Below are 23407 nucleotides of genomic sequence, written 5' to 3' on the forward strand. Positions count from 1 at the left end.
CTTTGTGAATTGCTGCTGGAAACAAGTGGCTACAGAGGCAGGGAGCTGTGACCAACTCTCACGATTGGCCCGGTGTCCTGTAAGCACCACATCAAGCAACGTACCCCTCGAACAACGCAAGCTCTGCGCTCACCGACTCCGTCCTGACGCTGTCACCGAGCCGCAGCCTGCTCTGCGACTGGTAGACACCACGATGTGCAACGCCTCGCTAAACCGAATCAAACTGGTCTGACCGACGCGGTCACCGCTGCTGACTTCGAGTCCTGTGACCGCACTGGAGTTGGGCACCGCCTCGCACGCCTCGCGATGCACAGCCTGACTTGCACCACTGTCCGGACTGATCGACGCCAGCTCTCGAACTCCGGCTCATTCGATGCACCGCAAGCTGCAAGCACCGCATCAAAGCATGTCTCGCCCTGCAACGCAGCCTTGGATCCAGCGACTCTGTCAACGGGCCCATGCCTGCACTGCATCGAGGTACAACGCGTCCTGCAACATTTCCTTTCTGCACCGCGATGATCACCGGACACGGCTCGCACATCCGTGCCGGCCGCCCCAAGCAAAAGGTACCGTGACTGAGTCTGTCGACCATTGAGTGGGCCCGTACCGACGCGGTCCGCTGGATTTTCTAGATTCTGGTATTTTCAGCAACGCTGTAGCCCGTCTGGGCTTCAGACTCGCACAGAACCCTGATTTAAGCTTTTTTAACAAGAACTCTTGAAAGCTAATAGTACTGTGGATTCTTTTTGTCGTTTATTGGTCTTGTGGTAACTATATGAAATATACCTATTTTTGATATAAAACCTTGTGTGGTGTCCATTTGAAGTGTTGTGAGTGGGTTACTGTATGTGGTCACAAATGCTTAACTTACACAGCCTCTGAAATACGTCTTGACTGCTTGCACCACACCACCTAGAGGGTGAGCAGGGTTTATTTTAGGAGTGTAATCCCCCTTACTCTGACTAGAGAAGAGGGTCCCTATTTGTCACAAGTACCTTCCTGTGCCAACTAGAGACCCCCAATTCTAACAGGAATACTTTTCTGAGAAGTATCCTGAGCCCTAGACCATGTAAGTGGCCTTATTGCTTGTGGGAGATGCATATTCACCACTACAAATAATCCACTTTCTAGCAGATGGTAAATCCCTAGTACAGTTCACTGTGTGTGCCCAGGTCCTGTAAGTCAAATGCAAGTAGTTGACAGGTGTGCCACCCCCACAAGTAGCCTTTCAAAGGTATGTTGGACCTGCTAAAGTGTCTGCACCCAGATTCAACTGTAATGTTGACCTGGCAAGTGCACCGAATTGTCAGACACCCCTAGGGTATTCCCAAAGTACCCCTGTGGGCAGGGTGTGTGTTAAAGGCAGGACAAGTAGTGTTGTGTTTTGTATGTCCTGATAGTGACATACTGTGAATTTCACATTACACTATTGCAAGGACTAGCTCTCCCATAGACTAACTTGGAAGCTGCAGTGTACATTTTTACAAGTGTAACTTTCAGTTGGGAACAGCTAGATATTTAGAGTTTAGGATATTTTAACTCAGATGTTAATAACACACCTTTTAGTAAAGTTGATTTTTAAATTATGTGTTTGAAAATACCGCTTTTAGAGATTTATAAAGAACAAAAACAGGAGAAGGCCTGTTAACCCAGTTGAGACCCGGGTAAATATGTATAACAAAGTAACAGTGTCTCAACAAGTAATCATTGAGTTAGACAAGTGCATAAGGAATCCAATCCAATGTGACAGAAAAGGAAACAAAGGAAACCACAATAATTAGCAAAAACATGGTCTATTTTAAGTGGAATAATTACATCAGCACATTACATTATACACAAGTGTTACCCAATATTTTGTGCACATATGTCCTCATGGAAAGAGGTGAACTTTACAGAAAACACTGTCACTGGATGTTGCCATCAGTGGTGTCATCAGTGATGTCATTTGAGATGTCATCAGTGATGTCACTGACCATATCATGAATGATGTAATATGTGGCATCATCATCATCAGTGCATTACAGGGAAGCGAATTATAGTTAGATCAGCTAACTATAATGGCTGAATTTGTCTGGTTTTGTACGGGTGAAATGTCGGACTAACTATAACGGCCATGAAACCTGTGTTTTTTTTCAGTGAAATTTAAATGTTTTTCAAATGCTAATTTCTAACTCTATCGTCCCTGAAACCTATCGTTTTTTTCAGTAAATGTCAATGTTTCTTTTAATGCTAATTTTTAACTATAGCGTCCCTGAAACCTATGTTTTTTCAATGAAATTCAAAGGTTTTTTAAATGCTAATTCCCAACTAAAATGTCCCTGAAGCCTATGTTTTTTTCACTGAATTTCTAAGGTTTTTTAAATACTAATTTCTAACTATGCCTACAGAGACAGGACATGTGCAGATGCAGGTAGAAAGGTGCAGAAAGAAAAAAGCAACAGAGATACAGAAAGAGGCAAGAGAAGTTCAGAAAGAGGCAGCAGAGGTGCAGAAACAGGCAGAAGAAGTGCAGAAAGAGGGAACAGTGGCGTGCAAAGAAAGAAGAAGGGGCTTAAAGAGGCAAGATGGATGAAAAAATGTTTAAGAGAAGTGCAGAAAGAATCAAGAGCAATGCAGTAAGAAACCACAGAGGTGCAGAAGGAGGCAAGAGGGCTACATAAAGAAGCAAAAGAAGAACACATACAAGCAAAATAGATACAGAAAAAGACTAGATGGGTGCAGAAAGAGGGAAGAGAGGTACAGAAAGAGGCAAGAGAGGTGCACAAAGAGGGAAGAAGGGTACAGAAAGAGTCACGAGTGGTGCAGAAAGAGGAAAGAGCTGCACAGAAAAAGCCAAGATATGTGCAGGGAAATTGAAGAAGGGTACATGAACAGGCACAGGGATGCAGAAAGAAGAAAGGGAAGTATAGAAAGAAGCAATAGAAGTGCAGAAAGAAGCAACAAAGTTGCAGAAAGAGACAAGGCAGGTACAGAAAGAGACACGAGAAGTGCAGAATGAAACAACAGTGGTGTAGAAAGAGGCATAACAGTGCAGAAATGTGCAAGTGAATAGCAGAGAGAAGAAAGAGCAGTGCAGAAAGAACCCACAGAGGTGCAGAAAGAGGCAAGAATTGTGCAGAAAGAGGCAGGAGAATTGCAGAAAAAAGAAAGAGGTGCAGAAAGATGCAAAAAGGGGTGCAGAAACAGGGAATAGGGGGGTTAAAGTGGTACAAGGAGTGCAGGAAAAACCAAGAGGAGTACAGAAAGAAGCAACAGAGGCAAAGAAAAAGGCAAAAGGTGTACAAAAAGAGGTAAGAGGTGTACAGGAAGAGGCACGTGGGGTACAGAAAGAAGCAGGAGATGTGCAGAAAGAAACAAAATAAGTGCAGAAAGAAGGAATAGATGTACAGAATTAGGCAAGAGGGGTGCAGAAAGAGGGACGAGGGGTATCAAAGAGACATGATGGATATAGAACAAAGCAAGAGGCATGCCGAAAGAAGCAAGAGAGTTACAGAAAGAATCAAAAGAAGTGCAGACAAAGGGAACAAAGGTGCCGAAAGAGGCAAGGGGTACGGAGAAGGCACATACGGTGCAGAAAGAAGCAAGAGATATGCAGAAAGAAACAAAAGAAATGCAGAAAGAAGGAACAGAGGTGCAGAAAAAAAGGCAAGAGAGATGAACAAAAAGGGAAGAGAGGTGTGAAAGAGACAATAGGGATACAGAAAGAAGCAAGAGGAGTGAAGAAAGAAGCAAGAGAGTTGCAAAAATAAACAAAAGAAGTGTCAAAAGAAGGAACAGAGGTGCAGATAGAGGCAAAAGGGTTGCAGAAAGAGGCATGTGGGATGCAGAAAGAAGAAAGAGATGTGCAGCAAGAAGCAACAGAGGTATATTAAGAGGGATGAGGGGTGCAGAAAGAGGGCAGAGGTTTTCAGAAAGACAAGTGGTGCAAAAAGAAGCAAGAGAGGTGCAGAAAGAAGCAAGAGTCGTGCAGCAGAGGTGCAAAAACAGGCAGCTGGTGTGCAATAAGAGGAAAGAGGAGAGCAGTAAGAGGAACAAGGAATGTAAAAAGAAGCAAGAGATGTGCAGCAAGAAACAAAATAAGTGCAAAAAGAAGGAACAGAGGTGCAGAAAGAAGCAAGAGAGCTCCAGAAAGAAACACAAGAGGTGCAGAAAGAGCTTGGAGGGGAACAGAAAGAGGTAAAAAGGGGTGTAGAAAGAAGCGAGAGGTGAGGAAACCAGGAAAAGAAATTCAGAAAGAAGGAACAGAGGTGCAGAAAGAGACAAGAGGGTACATGAAGAATGAAGAGGGGTGTGAAAGAGGCACGAGGAGTGAAGAAAGAAGCAACATAAGTGCTGAAAGAGGCAGGTGGGTGCAGAAAGAAGCTAGAGATGTGCATAAAGAAACAAAAGAAGTGCAGAAAGAAAGAACATAGGTGCAAAAAGAGGCAATGGGTGCAGAAAGAAGCAAGAGAGCTACAGAAAGAAACAGAAGACATGCAGAAAGAAGGAACAGATTTGAAAAAAAGGAAAGAGGGGTGCAGGAAGAGGGGTGTGAAAGAGGTACAAGGGGTACAGAAAAAAGCACAGGAGGAGCAGAAAGAACTAACAAAGGTACAAAAAGAGGGAAAGGGGTAGAGAAAGAGACAAGAGAAGTGAAGTAAGAAGCAACAGACATGCAGAAAGGGAGAAGAGGGGTGGAGAACGAGGCAAAAGGGGTGCAGAAAGAAGCAAGTGAGGTGCAGAAAGAGACAAAAGAAGTGTAGAAAGAAGGAAGAGAAGTGCAGAAAGAGGCAAGAGGGGTGCTGAAAGAGGGGTGAGGGATGTGAAAGAGACATGAAGGGTACAGAAATAAGCAAGAGGTGTGCAGAAAGAAATAAGTTAGCTTAAGGAAAGAAACAAAAAAGTGCAGCAAGATGGAACAAAGGTGCAGAAAGAGGCAAGAGAGGTACATAAATAACCAACAAAGGTGCAGAAATATGAAAAAGGGATATAGAAATGTGCAAGAGAATAGCGGAGAGAAGCAAAAGCAGTGCAGAAAAAAGCAAACGAGGTGCAGAAAGAGGCAAGAATTGTGCAGAAAGAGGGAAGAGGCAGGTGAATGAGGTACAAGGAGTGCAGAAAGAAACAACAGAGTCAAAGAAAAAGGCAAAAGGGGTATAAACAGAGCGAAGAGGGGTGCAGGAAGAGGCAAGTGGGGTGCAGAAAGAAGCTGGAGATGTGCAGAAAGGAACAAAACAAGTACAGAAAGAAGGAACAGAGAAGTACAGAAAGAGGTAAGAGGGGTGCAGGAAGAGGGACGAGGGATATCAAAGAGACATGATAGGTATAGAACGAAGCAAGAGGCATACCGAAAGAAGCAAGTGAGTTACATAAAGAAACAAAAGAAGTGCAGACAAAAGGAACAGAGGTGCAGAAAGAGGCAAGGGGTACAGAAGAAGGCACATAAGGTGCAGAAAGAAGCAATAGATGTGCAAAACGAAACAAAAGAAATACAGAAAGAAGGAACAGAGGTGCAGAAAAAAGCAAGAGAGATACATAGAAAGGGAAGAGGGATGTGAAACAGACAATAGGGGTACAGAAAGAAGCAAGAGGCATGCAGAAGGAAACAAGAGAGTTGCATAAAGAAACAAAAAAAAGTGTAGAAAGAAGTAACAGAGGTGCAGATAGAGGCAAACGGGGTGCAGAAACAGGCATGGGGATGCATAAAGAAGCAAGAGATGTGCAGAAAGAAACAAAAGAAGTGTAGAAAAAAGGAATAGAGGTACAAATAGAGGGAAGGGGTGCAGAAAGAGGCACATGGGGTGCAGAACGAAGCAAGAGATGTGCAGAAAGAAACAAAAGAAATGCAGAAAGAAGGGACAGAATTGCAGGAAGAGGCAAGAGGGATACAGAAAGAGAGCAGAGGGGTGCAGAAAGTGGCACAAAGGTTACAGAAAGAATGGATTAAGGTGCAGAAAGAAGCAAGAGAAGTACAGAAGGAACCAACAGAGGTGTAGAGAGAGGCATGAGGGGTGCAGAAAGAAGGCAGAGGTTTTCAGAAAAAGCACAAGTGGTGCAAAAATAAGCAAGAGAGGTGCAGCAAGAAGCAAGAGTAGTGCAGAAAGAAGCAGCAGAGGTGCAGAAAGAGTCAGCTGCTGTGCAAAAAGAGGAAAGAAGAGTGCAGAAAGAGGCACAAGGGATAAAACAAGAAGCAAGGATGTGCAGCATGAAACAAAATAAGTGCAAAAAGAAGGAATAGTGGTGCAGAAAGAGGCAAGAGGGATACAGAAAGAGGCAACTTGGGTGAAAAAAGAGTGAAGAGGGATGGAGAAAGAGATAGGGGGTGCAGAAAGAAGCAAGAGTGTTCCAAAAAGAAACACAAGAAGTGCAGAAAGAAGGAACAGAGTTGCAAAAAAGGAAAGGGGTTATAGAAAGAGGGAAGAGGGATGCAGAAAGAGGTAAAAGGGGTACAGAAAGAAGTGAAATGTGCAGAAAGGACCAAAAGAAGTGTAGAAAGAAGTAACAAAGGTACAGAAAGAGGCAAGAGGGGTGCAGTAAGTGGGGTGTGAAAGAGGCACAATGGGTACAGAAAGAAGGAAGAGAGGAGCAGATAGAACTAACAGGGGTACAGAAAGAGGGAAAAGGGGTAGAGAAAAAGACAAGACAAGTGAAGCAAGAAGCAACAGAAATGCAGAAAGGGAAAAGAGGGGTAGAGAACGAGGCAAAAGGGGTGCAGAAAGAAGCAAGTGAGGTGCAGAAAGAGACAAAAGAAGTGTAGAAAGCAGGAAGAGATGTGCAGAAAGAGGCAAGAGGGATGCAAAAAGAGGGAAGACGGGTGTGAAAGAGACATGAGGGGTACAGAATAAGCAAGAGGTGTGCAGAAGGAAATAAGTTAGCAGTAGGAAAGAAACAAAAAAGTGCAGCAAGATGGAATGCAGAAAGAGGCAAGAGAGGTACATAAATAACCAACAACGGTGCAGAAATAGCAACAAGGGATATAGAAATGTGCAAGAGAATAGCAGAGAGAAGCAAAAGCAGTGCTGAAAAAAAGCAAACGAGGTGCAGAAAGAGGCAAGAATTGTGCAGAAAGAGGAAAGAGGCAGGTGATTGAGGTACAAGGAGTGCAGAAAGAAACAACAGAGTCAAAGAAAAAGGCAAAAGGGGTACAAACAGAGCGAAGAGGGGTGCAGGAAGAGGCACGTGGGGTGCAGAAAGAAGCAGGAGATGTGCAGAAAGGAACAAAATAAGTACAGAAAGAAGGAACAAGAAGTATAGAAAGAGGTAAGAGGGGTGCAGGAAGAGGGGCGAGGGATATCAAAGAGACATGATAGGTATAGAACGAAGCAAGGGGCATGCCGAAAGAAGCAAGAGAGTTACAGAAAGAAACAAAAGAAGTGCAGACAAAAGGAACAGAGGTGCAGAAAGAGGCAAGGGGTACAGAAGAAGGCACATAAGGTGCAGAAAGAAGCAATAGATGTGCAAAACGAAACAAAAGAAATGCAAAAAGAAGGAACAGAGGTGCAGAAAAAGGCAAGAGAGATGCATAGAAAGGGAAGAGGGATGTGAAACAGACAATAGGAGTACAGAAAGAAGCAAGAGGCATGCAGAAAGAAACAAGAGAGTTGCATAAAGACACAAAAAAGTGTAGAAAGAAGTAACAGAGGTTCAGATAGAGGCAAACGGGGTGCAGAAACAGGCATGGGGATGCAAAAAGAAGCAAGAGATGTGCAGAAAGAAACAAAAGAAGTGTAGAAAAAAGGAATAGAGGTACAAATAGAGGGAAGGGGTGCAGAAAGAGGCACATGGGGTGCAGAAAGAAGCAAGAGATGTGAAGAAAGAAACAAAAGAAGTGCAGAAAGAAGGGACAGAGTTGCAGGAAGAGGCAAGAGGGATACAGAAAGAGGGAAGAGGGGTGCAGAAAGTGGTACAAAGGTTACAGAAAGAAAGGATTAAGGTGTAGAAAGAAGCAAGAGAAGCACAGAAAGAAACAACAGAGGTGTAGAGAGAGGCATGAGGGGTGCAGAAAGAAGGCAGAGGTTTTCAGAAAAAGCACAAGTGGTGCAAAAAGAAGCAAGAGGGGTGCAGCAAGAAGCAAGAGTAGTGCAGAAAGAAGCAGCAGAGGTGCAGAAAGAGGCAGCTGCTGTGCAAAAAGAGGAAAGCGGAGTGCAGAAAGAGGCACAAGGGATGAAGCAAGAAGCAAGGATGTGCAGCATGAAACAAAATAAGTACAAAAAGAAGGAATAGTGGTGCAGAAAGAGGCAAGAGGGGTAAAGAAAGAGGCAACTTGGGTGAAGAAGGAGTGAAGAGAGATGGAAGAAGAGATAGGGGGTGCAGAAAGAAGCAAGAGAATTCCAAAACGAAACACAAGAAGTGCAGAAAGAAGGAACAGAGTTGCAAAAAAAGGAAAGGGGTTATAGAAAGAGGCAAGAGGGATGCAGAAAGAGGCAAAAGGGGTACAGAAAGAAGTGAAATTTGCAGAAAGGACCAAAAGAAGTGTAGAAAGAAGTAACAGAGGTACAGAAAGAGGCAAGAGGAGTGCAGTAAGAGGAGTGTGAAAGAGGCACAAGGGGTGCAGAAAGAAGGAAGAGAGGAGCAGATAGAACTAACAGTGGTGCAGAAAGAGGGAAAAGGGGTAGAGAAAAAGACAAGACAAGTGAAGTAAGAAGCAACAGAAATGCAGAAAGGGAAAAGAGGGGTGGAGAACGAGGCAAGAGGGGTGCAAAAAGAAGCAAGTGAGGTGCAGAAAGAGACAAAAGAAGTGTAGAAAGAAGGAACAGATGGGCAGAAAGAGGCAAGAGGGGTGCTGAAAGAGGGAAGAGGGGTTTGAAAGAGACATGAGGGGTACAGAAATAAGCAAGAGGTGTGCGGAACAAAATAGCATAGTTGCAGGAAAGAAACAAAAAAGTGCAGCAAGAAGGAACAGAGGTGCAGAAAGAGGCAAAAGGGATGCAGAAGGAGGCACATAGCATCCAGAAAGAAGCAAGAGATGTGCAGAAAGAAACAAAAGAATTGTGTTAAGAGGGAACAGAGGTAAAGGAAGAGGTAAGAGGGGTGCAGAAAGAAGCAAGAGTAGTGCAGAAAGAAACAGCAGAGGTGCAGAAAGAAGCAGCTGGTGTGCAAAAAGAGGAAAGAGGAGTGCAGAAAGAGGCACGAGGTATGCAAAAAGAAGCAAGAGATATGCAGCAAGAAACAAAAAAAGTGCAAAAAGAAGGAACAAAGGTGCAAACAGAGGCAAGAGGGGTGCAAAAAGAGGGAAGAGGAGTACAGAAAGAGGCACATCTTGAACTGAAAGAAGCAAGAGTTGTGCAGAAAGAAGATGTTCAGAAAGAAGGAGCAGAGGTTCAGAAAGAGGCAGCAGGGGTGCGGAAAGTGGGTGGTTGGGTGGAGAAAGATGCAGGGGATTGCAGGAAGAAGCAAAAGAGCTGCAGGAAGAAACTGAAGAAGTGTAGAAATGAGGAACAGATGTGCAGAAAGAGGCAAGTAAGGTGTAAAAAACGGGAATAGTGATGCAGAAAGAGACAAAAGGGGTGCAGAAAGAAGTGAGAGGTGCAGAAAGAAACAAAAGAAGTGCAGAAAGAAGGAACAGAGGTACAGAAAGATGCAATAGGGATGCGGGAAAAGGATTGTGAAAGAGGCACCAGGGGTGCAGAAAAAAACAAGAGAGCTGCAGAAAGAAACAGAAGACATGCAGAAATTAGGACCAGAGTTACAAAAAAAGGAAAGAGGGGTACAGAAAGAGGGAAGAGGGATGCAGAAAGAGGCAAAAGGGGTGCAGAGAGGGTATATGGGTAGAGAAAGAGGCAAGGGGGTACAGAAAGAAGCAGGAGAGCTGCAGAAAGAAACAGAAGACATGCAGAAAGGGGTGCAGAAAGAAGTGAGATGTCCAGAAAGAAACAAAAGAAGTGTAGAAAGAAGGAACAGAGGTGCAGCAGAGGCAAGAGGGGTGCAGGAAGAGGGGTGTGAAAGAGGCTTGAGGGGTGCAGAAAGAAGCAAGAGAAGAGCAGAAAGCGCTAACAGGGGTGCATAGGGAAATTGGGAAGATAAAAAGACAAGAGAAGCAACAAAAAAGCAGAAAGGGAGAAGAGGGGTGGAGAATGAGCCACTAGGTGGTGCAGAAAGAAGCAAGTGAGGTACAGAAAGAGACAAAAGAAGTATAGAAAGAAGGAACAGATGTGCAGAAAGAGGCAAGAGGGGTGCAGAAAGATGGAAGAGATGTGTGAAAGAGACATGAGGTGTACAGAAATAAGCAAGAGGATTGCAGAAAGAAATAAGATAGTTGCAGTAAAGAAACTAAAAAGTGCAGCAAGAAGGAACAGAGATGCAGAAAGAGGCAAGAGGGGGCAGAAGGGGGCACATTGCGTCCAGAAAGAAGCAAGAGATATATAGAAAGAAACAAAAGAAGTGCGGAAAGAGGGAACAGAGGTAAAGAAAGAAGCAAGAGGGGTGCAGAAAGAAGAAAGCGGGATGTGAAAGAGACACAAGGGGTATAGAAAGAACAAGGGGTGTGCAGGAAGAAACAAGAGAGTTTCAGAAAGAAACAAGTGCAGAAGGAAGGGACAGCGGTGCAAAAAGAGGCAAGAGGGGTACAGAACGAGGCACATGGGTTACAAAAAGAAACAAGAGATGGCCAGAAATAAGCAAAAGAAGTATAGAAAGATGGAACTGAGATGCAGAAATAGGCAAAAGAGGTGCAGACAGAGGGAAGAGGGGTGCAGGAAGAGGGAGGAGAAGTACAGAAAGCAGCAACAAAGGTGTAGAAAATAGGCAAGAGGGGTGCAAAAAGAGGGAAGAGGAGTACAGAAAGAGTCACATTGTGAACAGAAAGAAGCAAGAGTTGTGCAGAATGAAAACTAAAGAAGTGCAGAAAGAAAGAACAGAGGTTCAGAAAGAGGCAGCAGGGGTGCAGCAAGTGTGTGGATGGGTGGAGAAAGATGCATGGGGTTGCAGAAAGAAGCAAAAGAGCTACAGAAAGAAACTGAAGAAGTGTAGAAAGAAGGAACAGAGGTGCAGAAAGTGGCATGTGAGGTGTAAACAAATGGGAATAATGATGAAGAAAGAGACAAAAGGGTTGCAGAAAGAAGTGAGAGGTACAGAAAGAAACAAAATAAGTGCAGAAAGAAGGAACAGAGGTACAGAAAGAAGCGATAGTGAAAGAGGCACGAGTGGTGCAGAAAGAAACAAGAGAGGTACACAAAGAAGGAACAGAGGTACAGAAAAAGGAAAGAGGGGTGCAGAAAGAGGCAAGAGACGTTCAGAAAAAGGAAAGAGAGGTGCACAAAGAAGCAAGTTAGATGCAGAAAGAGGCATCAGAGGTGCTGAAAGAGGCAAAAGAGGTGCAGAAAGAAGAAAGAGTGGTTTGCACACCATTAGTACCAATTTAACACACATATTTAGCAATAAGTAACAGGTGGACTTTCTAGGTTTGCAAAAGACCTTCCACTATGATGTAACACTTGTCACTGACCTTTTGGTAACATTTGAGCTAGAAACAAGGCTTTTTTGTGCAAATCTGCAGATTAGGCAGCAGTTGATGAATTATGTTGTTAATGCAGAAAATTTATAATTGTGTGAAAGTTGGTGCAGCCAAACAGTTGCATAATTCCAATGACGCTGCTCATACCTTTGACTCGGGCCAGAAGTGCTCATTAGTGATTCCTTCTTTTTTATTTGTCTCATTGAGTTCATTATTTAGAATCTATGGAAATGAGGAAGGCTAAACTTGAGGATACCACTCCACAACACAGACTACCATACTACATAATTACTCTCCATAACACCTAATCCCACTCGACATAATTCACATACGCTAGATACCACATACTTTCTCTCCACATAATTTCACTGCACAAAATACAACATAATTCTACAATACATAAAGTACATCCACTCCACTCCCCCAAAAATTTGTAAACATTATTTAGATTTACAATGACAATAGCTCAAACTCTTGTAAATGCAAAACCTATTACATTACAAATGCTTCTTTAACTGGTAGTCGCATTTTCATAGTGGTGGAGAAAGGGGGCAGGACCTCCAACCAGCACTCAAGAATTCCGCTGCGTAGGACTTACAGGAGGTAACAGCTGGGCTTCTTGGCCTCCAAAGGCCCTCAGGAGTAAAGTGGACTTCATTCCCCAACCAGTACTGGTTGGGGACCAGGAGGCGCGTCTGCAGAGTGGTGGAGAAAGGGGGCATGGCCTCCAAAGACCTGTTAGCAATCCCACTGTGTGGGACATAGTGGGGTTAAAGGAGAGGTAGTTGGGGCCAACTACCCCTCCTATTATCAGCAGTAAGTCCCACACAGCAGCATTCCTAAGTTCTCATAGCATTGCACGCCCCTTTTCCCCACCACTCTGCAAACGTGCTCCCTGTCGTGCTTCTGCATGGGGATTAAAGTCCACTTTGCTGCTGGGGGTGCTTAGGGGCCAACTAGCCTATCTATTACCTCTATTATCCCCATACAGTGGGATTGCTGAGAGGTGGATACAGGCTACGCCCCCTTTGTCCACCACTCTGCAAATGCGCCTTCTTGTAAGCTCTTGGTTGGGGGTGAAGTCCCCTTGCCTCCTAAGCTTTCCTGGGGGCCAACTAACCCTTCTGTTATCTCGAGTAAGCCCCACTCAGCTGGATTGCTGAGAGTGGTCTGTGTCCACACCACCTTTTTACAACACTCTGCAAACGTGCCTTCTGGTGCAATGCTGCTCGGGGGATGAAGTCAACTTTTGTCCTGAGGGTCTCAGGACATAATGGGACCTCATCGCCCTACCAGCAGTGCACCAAGAAGTGTGTTTGCCCGACAGGGCTCATAGTGTTGATGTTCTGCAGGAAAGGAACACACAGCAAGGCCCTTTTGAAGAGGTGAGTGAGCCTCACTGCAGTGAACCAAGGTCACATGTTAACTATTACTGTTCAATGAACATAATGCTGTTAACTCCCCTTTAGCTCTGACTTACTCACCTTCTCTCAAAGGCATTAGCAGTATATCTAGTCTCAGGGCATGGCTTTGTGTGTCCCTCCTGTTCCGAGACAACTGTACTCCATGACTGAGTCCTATGTAATGCACTCATTTGAATGCATTTTCCTTTTGGGATGATACAATGGTTTTGATCCTCTCAACTATCCACTTATACACTCAAGACGGGTAAACTATTCATGCAATACAGAGGTAACTTTGTATCAAAGTTCCTCCTTTGCACCTTGGGCAATGAGATAGTGTATGTACACATACTGTTGTGTTTGAGTTTGGACATGGACTTTTCATACTTTTGACCTCCCTGCATTGCTCAAGTGATGTGATATTTATAAGAACATCTCCATTGTATTACTTCTCTGGGTAATGCCACACATTGCAAGGTCATCTATTCATAGTGCTGTGTTACAGGCCTTTGAACCTCATTGCTTTTCTGTGCAATGTCTGAAAAATGAGTTTTTTGTCAACTGTGGCCTGATGTGGTATATGTGACAATCTGGCCAGTAATTGAGTCACATGTGCAGTGTTTCAAAGATCTTCTCACATGCACATCTGCCTTCTTTATAATTTACATAGTTACAGGTACACATGTAAAATGGCCTCTGTCCATTACAACTGTCACTCAAGATCTGTGATGGTTTCTGCAACAGAATTTGCTCCTACAAAGTGCTGCCATTCTGCAGTCTACCACATTGGTGAGATACACTCAATGATAGGTTTGTCTCAGGTATGGAAATATTAGGTTTTATGTGTTCCAGCACTCACTGAGTACCATATGAAGCACACTTTGCTGCTGCAGAACACAGCAAGGCTGCTAACTTTGCAGTACTGCAATGCTCATGCACATGAGGACAGGATTGGACAATTTACATGTAGATATGTGGGAAGCCTGGCCTGTCGCTTTCATGCAATATACTGCATCATATTGCATTGCTGCATTGGTTCAATAATTATTGTGAACCATGGCCCAATGTAGCTCAGTGCTTCTGACAATATGATTGTTAGACATTGAAGCTGACTTCTAATTGAGAAGATGTGAGTGATGTGATGTGTATATTGACTGAGCCATGAAGGAAACACAATGAAAGAGTTCAAACATGTATTCTCATGTTGAATAGTTCACATGATTGCAGGCGATTTGTCTTTCAAGTCAAACATTTTAAGTACAAAAATCAGCCAAAATGTGGTCATGTTGCAACCTATGAGCCATTGTATGGCAGTTCACTCCTCTATTATCATCATCCTCCTCCATTTGCTCAGTCTTTTCAGGCTTCGAGTCCCAGGAGACATTTGTTCTTACTTGAGATGGACAGTAAACTCTGCTCCACCGGGGGAGTTTGCAGAATTGTGCCACTCTTCACTCATTTTGGAGTGTGGAGTGCAGCAAAATCTCTGCTAACCACTGCATGGCAGAGTTTACTGCTGCCCATACCTTTATCTAACTGTGTGAGTGTCTGTTACATCTGACACCTCCAGAGGGTGCAGTAGGGAAACAATCGGTCATCTTCCCCTCCCAGCCACAAAGAGTGCCAATTCAGCCATAGTAAGGGAGCCCTCACCACATGCAGCTATATAAAGGGCATTTAAGCAATGGAGTGGGCAGCTTAGCACCTCCAAATGCCAGGCAGGTGCTTAGAATCACCTTACAGGGAGAGGGTAAAAATGAGCAGATAATCCTCATAAAATCTCTATTTACACCCGCATGAAATAACTAAAGGCAGCCAGCAGCTGAAGGAGAAAGCAGAGACAATTCCAACGGAAGAGCAAACTAACAGCTTGATCATAACTAGGGACTTCAATTTAAATATGTTCAGTAACACATCCAAAGTTCCTCATATGGAGGAGGACACATTTGTATGGAATGCAGCAACACAAGACAATAACTCAGGTGGAAGACACACAAAAATAGCCCAGAGGCTTTTAGCAAACCTGGAGCAGTTGAGCTTTCGAGCATTAAACTGAAGATTTCCAGGACACCATCCACAGACAGCAACATTTCGTAATAGAATAGTAAGCAAAACAGTAGACTATACATTTACCTTTACCTGTTTGTTCCCAAAAGTAATGGATTACCATATTGGAACCTCAGATCGCAGTGACCATTTATCACAGGAAATTAAAATAGAAGCATCATCCGCACCTCAATCACTGTCATTAAACACACGTGGCCTGGAATATAAATCTAACGAGAAGAGAATAAAATACAAAACAGAAGACCTGGAAGGCCTCCTCATCTTCGCAAAACAACTTGTGGCAGAAGCACAAGCTGCAGAGCCTGATACTGTGGGAAGCTGGGAGGCGTTTACAACAATTCTAGGAAATAAATATGTGGTAAAAAAGGGAATCCAACTAAACAAGAGATCAGAATACCCCCAGAACAAACTCCCCTATTCCCACTTTCGAAAAAATACACAACTGAAAAAGCTCTAGCCGCTGTTAAACTGCACGCATCGGAGGCTGAAGAAAGTGACGGATCACTCTGGGCTACATTTTTGCATGATATCAAAAACAATATCAGCGTGCAATTTTGGCAAAAGATCAACACTCTCACCAACGCGTTAAATCTAGGCATCAATTTGCATGCAACAGAAGAGGCATGGACAATTTTCCTCCAAACACACTTCAACAAAGACCTAGAAACTTAATTCCGCACGGACAACTTCTCGCCCGAAAGGGAAGTATCAATATCTCAAATGTCTTCTAATACAACACTGGAACAGCCCATTACAATTACGACCTCAAAAATCTGCAAAAGAATTTCCAAAGGCAGGCGCGAGGGATCCCCAGGACCAAATGGGATCCCACCTATATTGTTCAAACAAGACCCTGAATACGGGGCTCCAGTATTAAAACCAACCTACGAAACAATCTTGCATACATCGCCAATACCATCATCATTGAGGGGTTTGATTATCTCTACCATCTACAAGAAAGGCAACAGGAATAAACCAGAAAGCTACCAGCTAGTCGCTTTACCTGATAACAAAGCCAAATAGTATGCAGGATTACTCCTACAAGGATTAATGTCCTGAGCCGCAAACATTTCTGCAATCCTGTTAAACCAAACAGGCTTCTGTTAGAATATGGGGACTACTACCAACATCTCAATCCTCTCACTAACAATAGACGCTGCACTTGCTATAAAGCAGCTCCTGTATCTGTGTTGTATTGATTACAGCTCAGCATTCAACTATATAAACAGGAACATATTGTTGCAAAAATGTAACATGCTGAACATTTCATTGCTACTTCTTAAAAAGCTAATCCTTTTACACAGTAACACCTGGGTGCAAGTAAAATTGGGCACAGGAGACCACCTAACAAAGAAGATTCAAACAACCTCTGGACCAACAAAAGGTTGCATGCTTGCCCCAATACTTTTGAACTTTTTTATAGCGGAGCTTTTGGCCTCTCTCAATGGAAGAAACTTGCATGCTCCCAAGTTAGGTGGCCTCCGGTTATCTAACTTATTCTTTGCGGGCAACTTGGTGCTTATTAGCCGGACACCAGTAGGTTTACAGCGCCTGCTCGATATCACATCTGGGTACTCAGAGGAGAACAAACTCAGCATTAACCAAGAAAAAGCAAAAATCCTGAGCATGTAGATCCGCCAAAAAAAGTCAAAATATCACTGACAGCTGGAAGCTGTACACAACTACAAGTACCTGGGAGTTATCATCGATAATAAAAGTAACTATAAAGCTCAATTTGAGGCCATAAAAAAAGGGGAATAATGACTGGTGTGGAATTAAGAAACCTAAAAAACAACATCTCTGGCCCAAATTTCCTCCCCTTAACCAGAGTGATCCAGGCAAAACTTATACCATCAATCACTTACGGGAAGTGAAGCCATGAGAGGGAGAGACGCTGAGACTCTGGATCGCACAATAGCAAGAGCAATCTGAATGATTTTTGGGTTACCAGGACACACATCTCCTGCACAACTGAGGCTGGTGTTCGGGATACAAAAAAAAAGAGTGCGCTCTTGAAGGAGCATTCATCAAAAGCTGTTACAGTAATCAAAAGGGCGCCACCAGAGTTGCTTAATCCCTATTTGTGGAAAGAACTGCAAACTATGGAGGCATTTCCAGCCAGACGCTATTGGACAACTCACTTAACCAACTCGGACCGCAGAACTTTTGGGAGCTCTCAACGACCTTTGCAAGCTTAAAAAAAACAGTAAATAACACTGTCAAAAAAGAATCACTTATACAGGATAAAGCTGCTCTGACAGAGGGCGCTCACGGCTGGTTCACCTTACAGTCCTACAGCAAGGCGTCATCCACAGCCTATCTCCACACTCGCTTCTCTAGAATCATCAAAGAAAAGTTCTTGAAACTCCGCCTTGGCATATTACCATCTGTATATCATATGCCGCTGTGGCTATGCCCTCCGAAGCCAGCAATCTGCTGACTATGTGGGGAGGGAGAGAAGGACATAGTGGATCTGCTAACCATATGCAAGATCCTAACATAGGAGCGTCGGACCCTCCTTAGACCACTCTTTAATAAGAAACACATTCAGACTTGCAGACAGGCAGTGTTAGCAAGCTTTCCGGCGAGGATGTACAATTAAGCTGCCGCCTGGTAGAATTCCTATCCACCGCGGAACTGAACATCAAAAGACAAGCCAACCAGCTAGCAGATGGTAATGCAGCTGAACGGACCATGGTACTTGGTCCAACTTTAACAAGATGCTGACTGCGCTGCTGCATTAATGAGAAGTTCAGCACAGTTAAACACTGGTATACCATGCACTTTAAAACAACCCGCTCTGGGTAGATTGCTCCATAGAAATAACTTTTAAGTATCCAATGATTTTTTATGTATGTATTGTTTTACTCTACAGCAAGATTTTCGCAAATATCTGCTTTGCACTTAGCACCTTTCTCTGCTGTAAGTTAGGCGGAACACTTACAATTTTTATTAGAATCCTGCAGAAGTAAAAATTTCTGCTTTTGCACTTTGCACTTTCTTTCCATACTCGGGCATTTTTGCTTTTTGTTACATCACCTAACCTTCTGCTAAGTATTTGACCAACAAGGTCGGCTACTTTTGGTTTGCTGCTAAGTTTATACCCAAATGGAACTGATTGCCTGTGTACAATGAATGTTGTAGAACACGCATGAAATACACTATAATCCCTGGCGAGGTTAAATTGTTGTTGTGGACATCGCAATTTCTCGTGCATACCATAGCACTTTGTTTTTTGCTGTGTAAACTATCCTGTTCTCATGCATTGGACCAACGAGGATAGCTCTGTCAGTCAAGCCGCCAAGCTTATGATTATAAAAAAAAAGATTACTTATACTTTCTCTTTCAAAGGATTTAAGTTACTCCGTAGGGAGTATCGGGGCTATATTTTATCTTAATTTGATTGTGTTTCAATGCTGACTGATGTTTGTTTGTTCAATTTGTTGCTATACAATGATAACATGAGATGCACGTTTGTAAAGGTTTTAATTAACTGTACAATAAATTCCATTTCAATTTCTAAACAACAGATTAAGCACCTCATTATGACTGTGCCATGAAATTCTAATATGTGTGGTTACTCTTGGTACTGTAATTGTCCAACGTAGCAATTTTCCTCAGCAAAATAAAACCTGCTAAAATGTACCAAGAGAAAAATGTCCAGAAAAAAACTTGCAGCTTTTGATGCAGTAAACCCCAATATCTTCTGCCTCATTTTACATGGGTAAACTCAGAATAGGTGATACATATTGTAGCTCTTACATTCTGACCCCCAGTGTCTCAAATTTTAACATCAGGAATACTTATTGCATGCAGGCTAGACCATTCATACTGCAATTTGAGAGAATTGAAGAGGCCCCAGTTTCAAGACTGAATTGTCAACACGGAATCAAATTCACAGTGTCAATTTCTTCCATCATTGGTATTGAATTATGGAAAAATTCCAGTCAGTGGATTCTACTCCATTGACTGTTAGTTCCCTTGGAACTCTAAATCAAGCCTTAAATATTTTAAATACTTTCATGTAACCAGCAGAGAAGATCGCTGTTAGGTAACAGTTTACCAGTAGTATCATTTGTTGCCAGAAAGACACAATGAGCTTTGGAGAAGGATTTTCATTTGTAATGCTACTGTTAATATTGATTGTTTTACACAAACTTAGTTGCACTGAAGTACAGAATGGTTTTAATACTGTTGTCACATATTTGCATTTATCTCTGCAGGCTTCTAACTTTCTCATATATAATCATGGTGGTGAAAGTGTTGTTGAACACATGCTATTTGAATACGAACAGATATTTGAAGCTGTTCATTATGCTGATAAAACAAGGTAAGACAAATAAGGGGAAGGGACCCTCTTTCCCTTACTGTCTAAGTCACAGAAAGTTATTTTGTAATAAAATAACTAGAACAATCAAATTGCTGTGGTACTCTGAACATTTTGAATGTATTCATGTTTTCCAGTTACTTTGAAGTGATAGAGCAGAAACTTTACATCTTCGGTTAAAGGTTAAAATACAGGTTAGGTCAATAGACAGAGGGCATGCCCTTTTTGGCCTGTCCCTTTATTTCCTCCACATATCCAACATCTCAGTTCAAATGGTGAAGCCAGGCAGAAGAATGACTAAGAAATGCAGCTAAGCTGAGGTTGCTCATAATTAGCCAACCTATATAAGCTAAAAGTAAGCATGGGCGGAAAATCCGTTTCGCTCGCGGATTTTGCAGATTTTCGGTAAATTCGCAATCCGCGAGATTCGCGAATCTCCCGCAAAATCCGCAAATCCGCGAGCAGCGGATTTTATGGCTTGCTCGCACTGTTCGCGTGAGTTCGCGGCTTCCCAGTACAACTTCGCGCCCCGCGAATAAGCGCTAAATTGCAGAAATACGATCTTAGCAAAACTGAAACTACTTACCAGGTTCAAAAGTTCAGGCTCATCATTAGTAGCCATTTCCTGTAGTGCTTCCTGAGGGGCCCCTCCAGAGTTCAGTTGCCAGTTGCAACTATTATGTGACCCTGCTCTGAACCTCAGAATAGTTACACATATGCCACAAAGGTCCTGAATTACAGCTAAGGGAGACAAGCAGGAGCCAGGCTGGAAGTTCAAATCCATTAATCAGCCCCTAATTCATTATTGTCAGTTGGGGCAGGGCAGGTGTTGTAACTAATTTTGCAACAACGAAAGCACTTAGCAAGTGCAAAAGATCACTAATCAGGAAGCACTAAGGAAGCAGGTGCCAGCTAAAAAAATATTCTGTGACACATTAATCAGCCCCAAATTAATTCAGGTCACTTGAGGCAGGGAAGGTGTGCTTTGCTTTGCCACAATAATGTACACTGACTGGACAACCAGAGGGTGCTGTGATGAAACAGAGGGTGGCATGGGTGGGCCAGAGGGTGGCATGAGTAGTCAGAGAGTGGCAGTGGTGACAGAGAGTGGCAGTGATGAAGAAGAGTGTCCCAAACAGGCTGGACACGTAGAAACAACAAGTTCGCAAAACTTGCGACCCGACAGGTAAGTTCGCTTTTGCAAAATTGTACAAAACCCTCGCAAACTGACAGAAACCCGCGCGAACACAAAAAAAAAATCCGCAAATTTGCGAGAATTCGCGGATTTTGCGGATTGCGAGTTCGCAAATCCGCAAAATTCGCGAACGCGAGATTCGCAAAATTCGCCCATGCTTAGCTAAAAGTCGGAGCATTACTGAAGGTGAGTACATGAATACTCTTGTCATTCTCCTTAAATGGCTACATACATTTATGACACTTGTATAGACAAATGTATGGTTCAAATATTCTCTTTGCGTGAACTGCCAACTTTGTTACAGGTAAAGGTAGGATGGGATGACAAGAACCAACCCAAGTGAGAGGAAAATAAATTGTTCCCGTAGATTGAAACTCCCCTTATTTTAAAAACATCTTCGCAAAGAGATTCTACAGTAACATTGCCCATCAGCCCAGTGAGGAGGAAGATATATTGAGTATTATATCTCCAGACAATAGTGCGCTGTTATTTAAGGGAGCGTTTGAGCTAATTAATTATGGCAACTCATTAAGTATCACACCCTCTGATAATAGTATATTGATAAATAAGGGGTCTATTGAGACATCTAATCATCTAAATAGCCCATCGAACATTGTGACCCATCTGTGCTCAAGTAAAACCCTAATGACATCCTTATCAGTGATATCATGGAATATAGCTGGATTAAGATCCAAGATTATTTCCCCAGAGTGGCAGTCATTTGTCGCCAAACACGATGTGTGCTTGTTTCAGGAAACTTGGGCAACAGATCCAACTCACTGTGTAGGCTATTTGAATTACTACGTACCTGCGATTGCCAGTGGCAAAGGTTGGCCCTCAGGAGGCTTAATAATCTGGGTTCGCCAAGAGATTGGTTTTGAGGTACAGGTTCTAGCGCCCCATAACAAGGATATATTAGCAATTAGGCTGATGTGGGGAGCGGGCAAAAAGCTTGATGTCTATACCATCTATGCAAGGGGTACCAAGGTAAGGAAGTCTGAGTTCCTAGTAGACCTGGACACCCTTCTTGAACAACATTATAGGGGTATAGGTGTAATATTAGCGGGTGATTTTTCTTAACTTTTGAACACCTTCTAAACAGGAACTCTAATTTGTACGATATTGAAGATGATCTCTGGAGAATCCCGAAATTAGATTCAATCTCAGTAAAAAAGTGGACAGATGCCATAGTAAAGATGAACTCTCTCTGTATGGAGAAAGGTTTAAGGGCTACAATTGGCAGATAACAGTCAGACAGAGATGGTGCATGTACTTTTGATAATGGCTCAAACCAAAGTCACATGTATTAAGTATTAATTAATTGTCAGTTTTGGCATGCATTAAAGGATATGAGGGTAGTCAACCGTATTGAGAGTGATCATAATCCACTATCTGTAGTCTTCTCAATAAGGGAAGAAACATATACTTCCCATTCTAACAGGGAACTGATAACCTTAGTCCCTACAAATATTATGAGGTGTTCGAAATGGATAAATTTACTAGAAAAGCCTGAGGTCCTAGATATGATCTCATTAGATGTAAATAATGCAATATTAGATCTGGAAGATCTTTTGACTAATAGGGCACCATCTGAGACGGTTACCGGATTTCATGCTGGGTTCTTTAAACATCTTTGCAATTACTTCTTTAAAATTGCCAAAAATAAGGGTACCAACCATAAAAAGAGAAGCAAATTATTTAATAAGGATTGTAAGGAGGCCCATACCTCCCTAGGGAAAGCTTTAAAGGAAGGTGATATGCCTAAGGTTCGGTCTGCTAAGCAGAAATATAAGAAAGCGCCGGAAATCGCAAATAAATCCTGGGATGATAATAGATGGCAGGATCTTAAAAGGGCCTGTGAAAATAAAAAAAAAAATTATTCTGGGACGTAGTAAAATGGGGCAGAGATGGTTGCCCTGCAGAACCGATAAATCATGTAAGTCGAGACCAATGGGTAGTGCATTTTCATTTACAATATAAGAGAAACATTGATGATGGGGAAATATTTAAGCTCTCACATATCTATTATGTTGGTTCGGCTTTTAACAAGGGTGATGTCGACACTGCTCTGGGTTCCCTGATGGGAGGCAAAGTGTCTGACCCTGATGGAATTCCAGCTGATATTTTCCTATCCAATAAAACTAAATTGAGCCGTTATATCTTAATTTTAATGAATACAATTGCTAAGGGTATGTCAGTACCAGAGTCCTGGAAGGGGGCTTAGATAATTACAATATTTAAAAAGGGGGATAAGTCACATTCAGGGAACTATAGGCCCATGAGTTTAATTGATTCTTCCCAAAAGATCATGGATCTCCTTGTATTAAATAAAATCCAGGCCTGGCTTAGTGAGCAGGACATTCTATCACCTCTTCAAGCAAGTTTTTGGTCTGGTATAAGTACTATTGACCAAACCTTTTGCTTCACTCTTCTTTACTGGAAAATGGTGGTTTTGGAAAAAGGCAGCTTACACGCTGCCTTTGTAGATCTAAAGGCAGCTTTCGACCTCGTTTCCCATTATAGATCGTGGAGAGTATTGCATGATCTGAAGATGCCTCATGAACTATTATCTCTTATAGCTAGGCTTCATGAGGACACCTATGCGAAGATCAGGTGGGGAAGTCAGGGTCAGGTTACCCCCTCATTCAGAGTGGATAGGGGGTAAGACAAGGCTGTGTTATGGCCCCAACTTTTTTTCCATTTTTATTAATGGGGTTGTAAAGTTTTTGAAAGATACCCCAACGGACGCTCCTAAATTGGCGAGTGTAAGAATTCCAATTCTTATTTCGCCGATGATACCCTCCTAATTGCAAAAACCCTGAGTGGCTTACAGCGAGCATTAATACTTTTTGAGGAATTTTACCTTCTGAGGGGTCTAGAGATAAATGTCTCCAAAACCAAACATATGACATTTAATCCCCATAGATCCTCAGGAGGAGCAATGCTGTTGAACAAGCGCTTGCTGGAGCAGGTAAAATATTTCA

At 42.8% G+C, this 23407-nt stretch overlaps 1 protein-coding gene across 1 annotated transcript in view; it reads left to right on the forward strand.

The window, feature by feature from the left end:
* Positions 1–23407, forward strand: part of LOC147701319 (putative methyltransferase DDB_G0268948) — a 339388-nt gene that overhangs the window by 222633 nt on the left and 93348 nt on the right. The window contains exon 6 of the mRNA XM_086928627.1: positions 19125–19231. Coding sequence (XP_086784753.1) covers positions 19125–19231 — 107 coding nt within the window. The remainder of the gene's footprint in view (positions 1–19124; positions 19232–23407) is intronic.

Source organism: Lissotriton vulgaris, chromosome 7 (assembly GCF_964263255.1).
Source record: "Lissotriton vulgaris chromosome 7, aLisVul1.2, whole genome shotgun sequence".
NCBI classification, from domain to species: Eukaryota; Metazoa; Chordata; class Amphibia; order Caudata; family Salamandridae; genus Lissotriton; species Lissotriton vulgaris.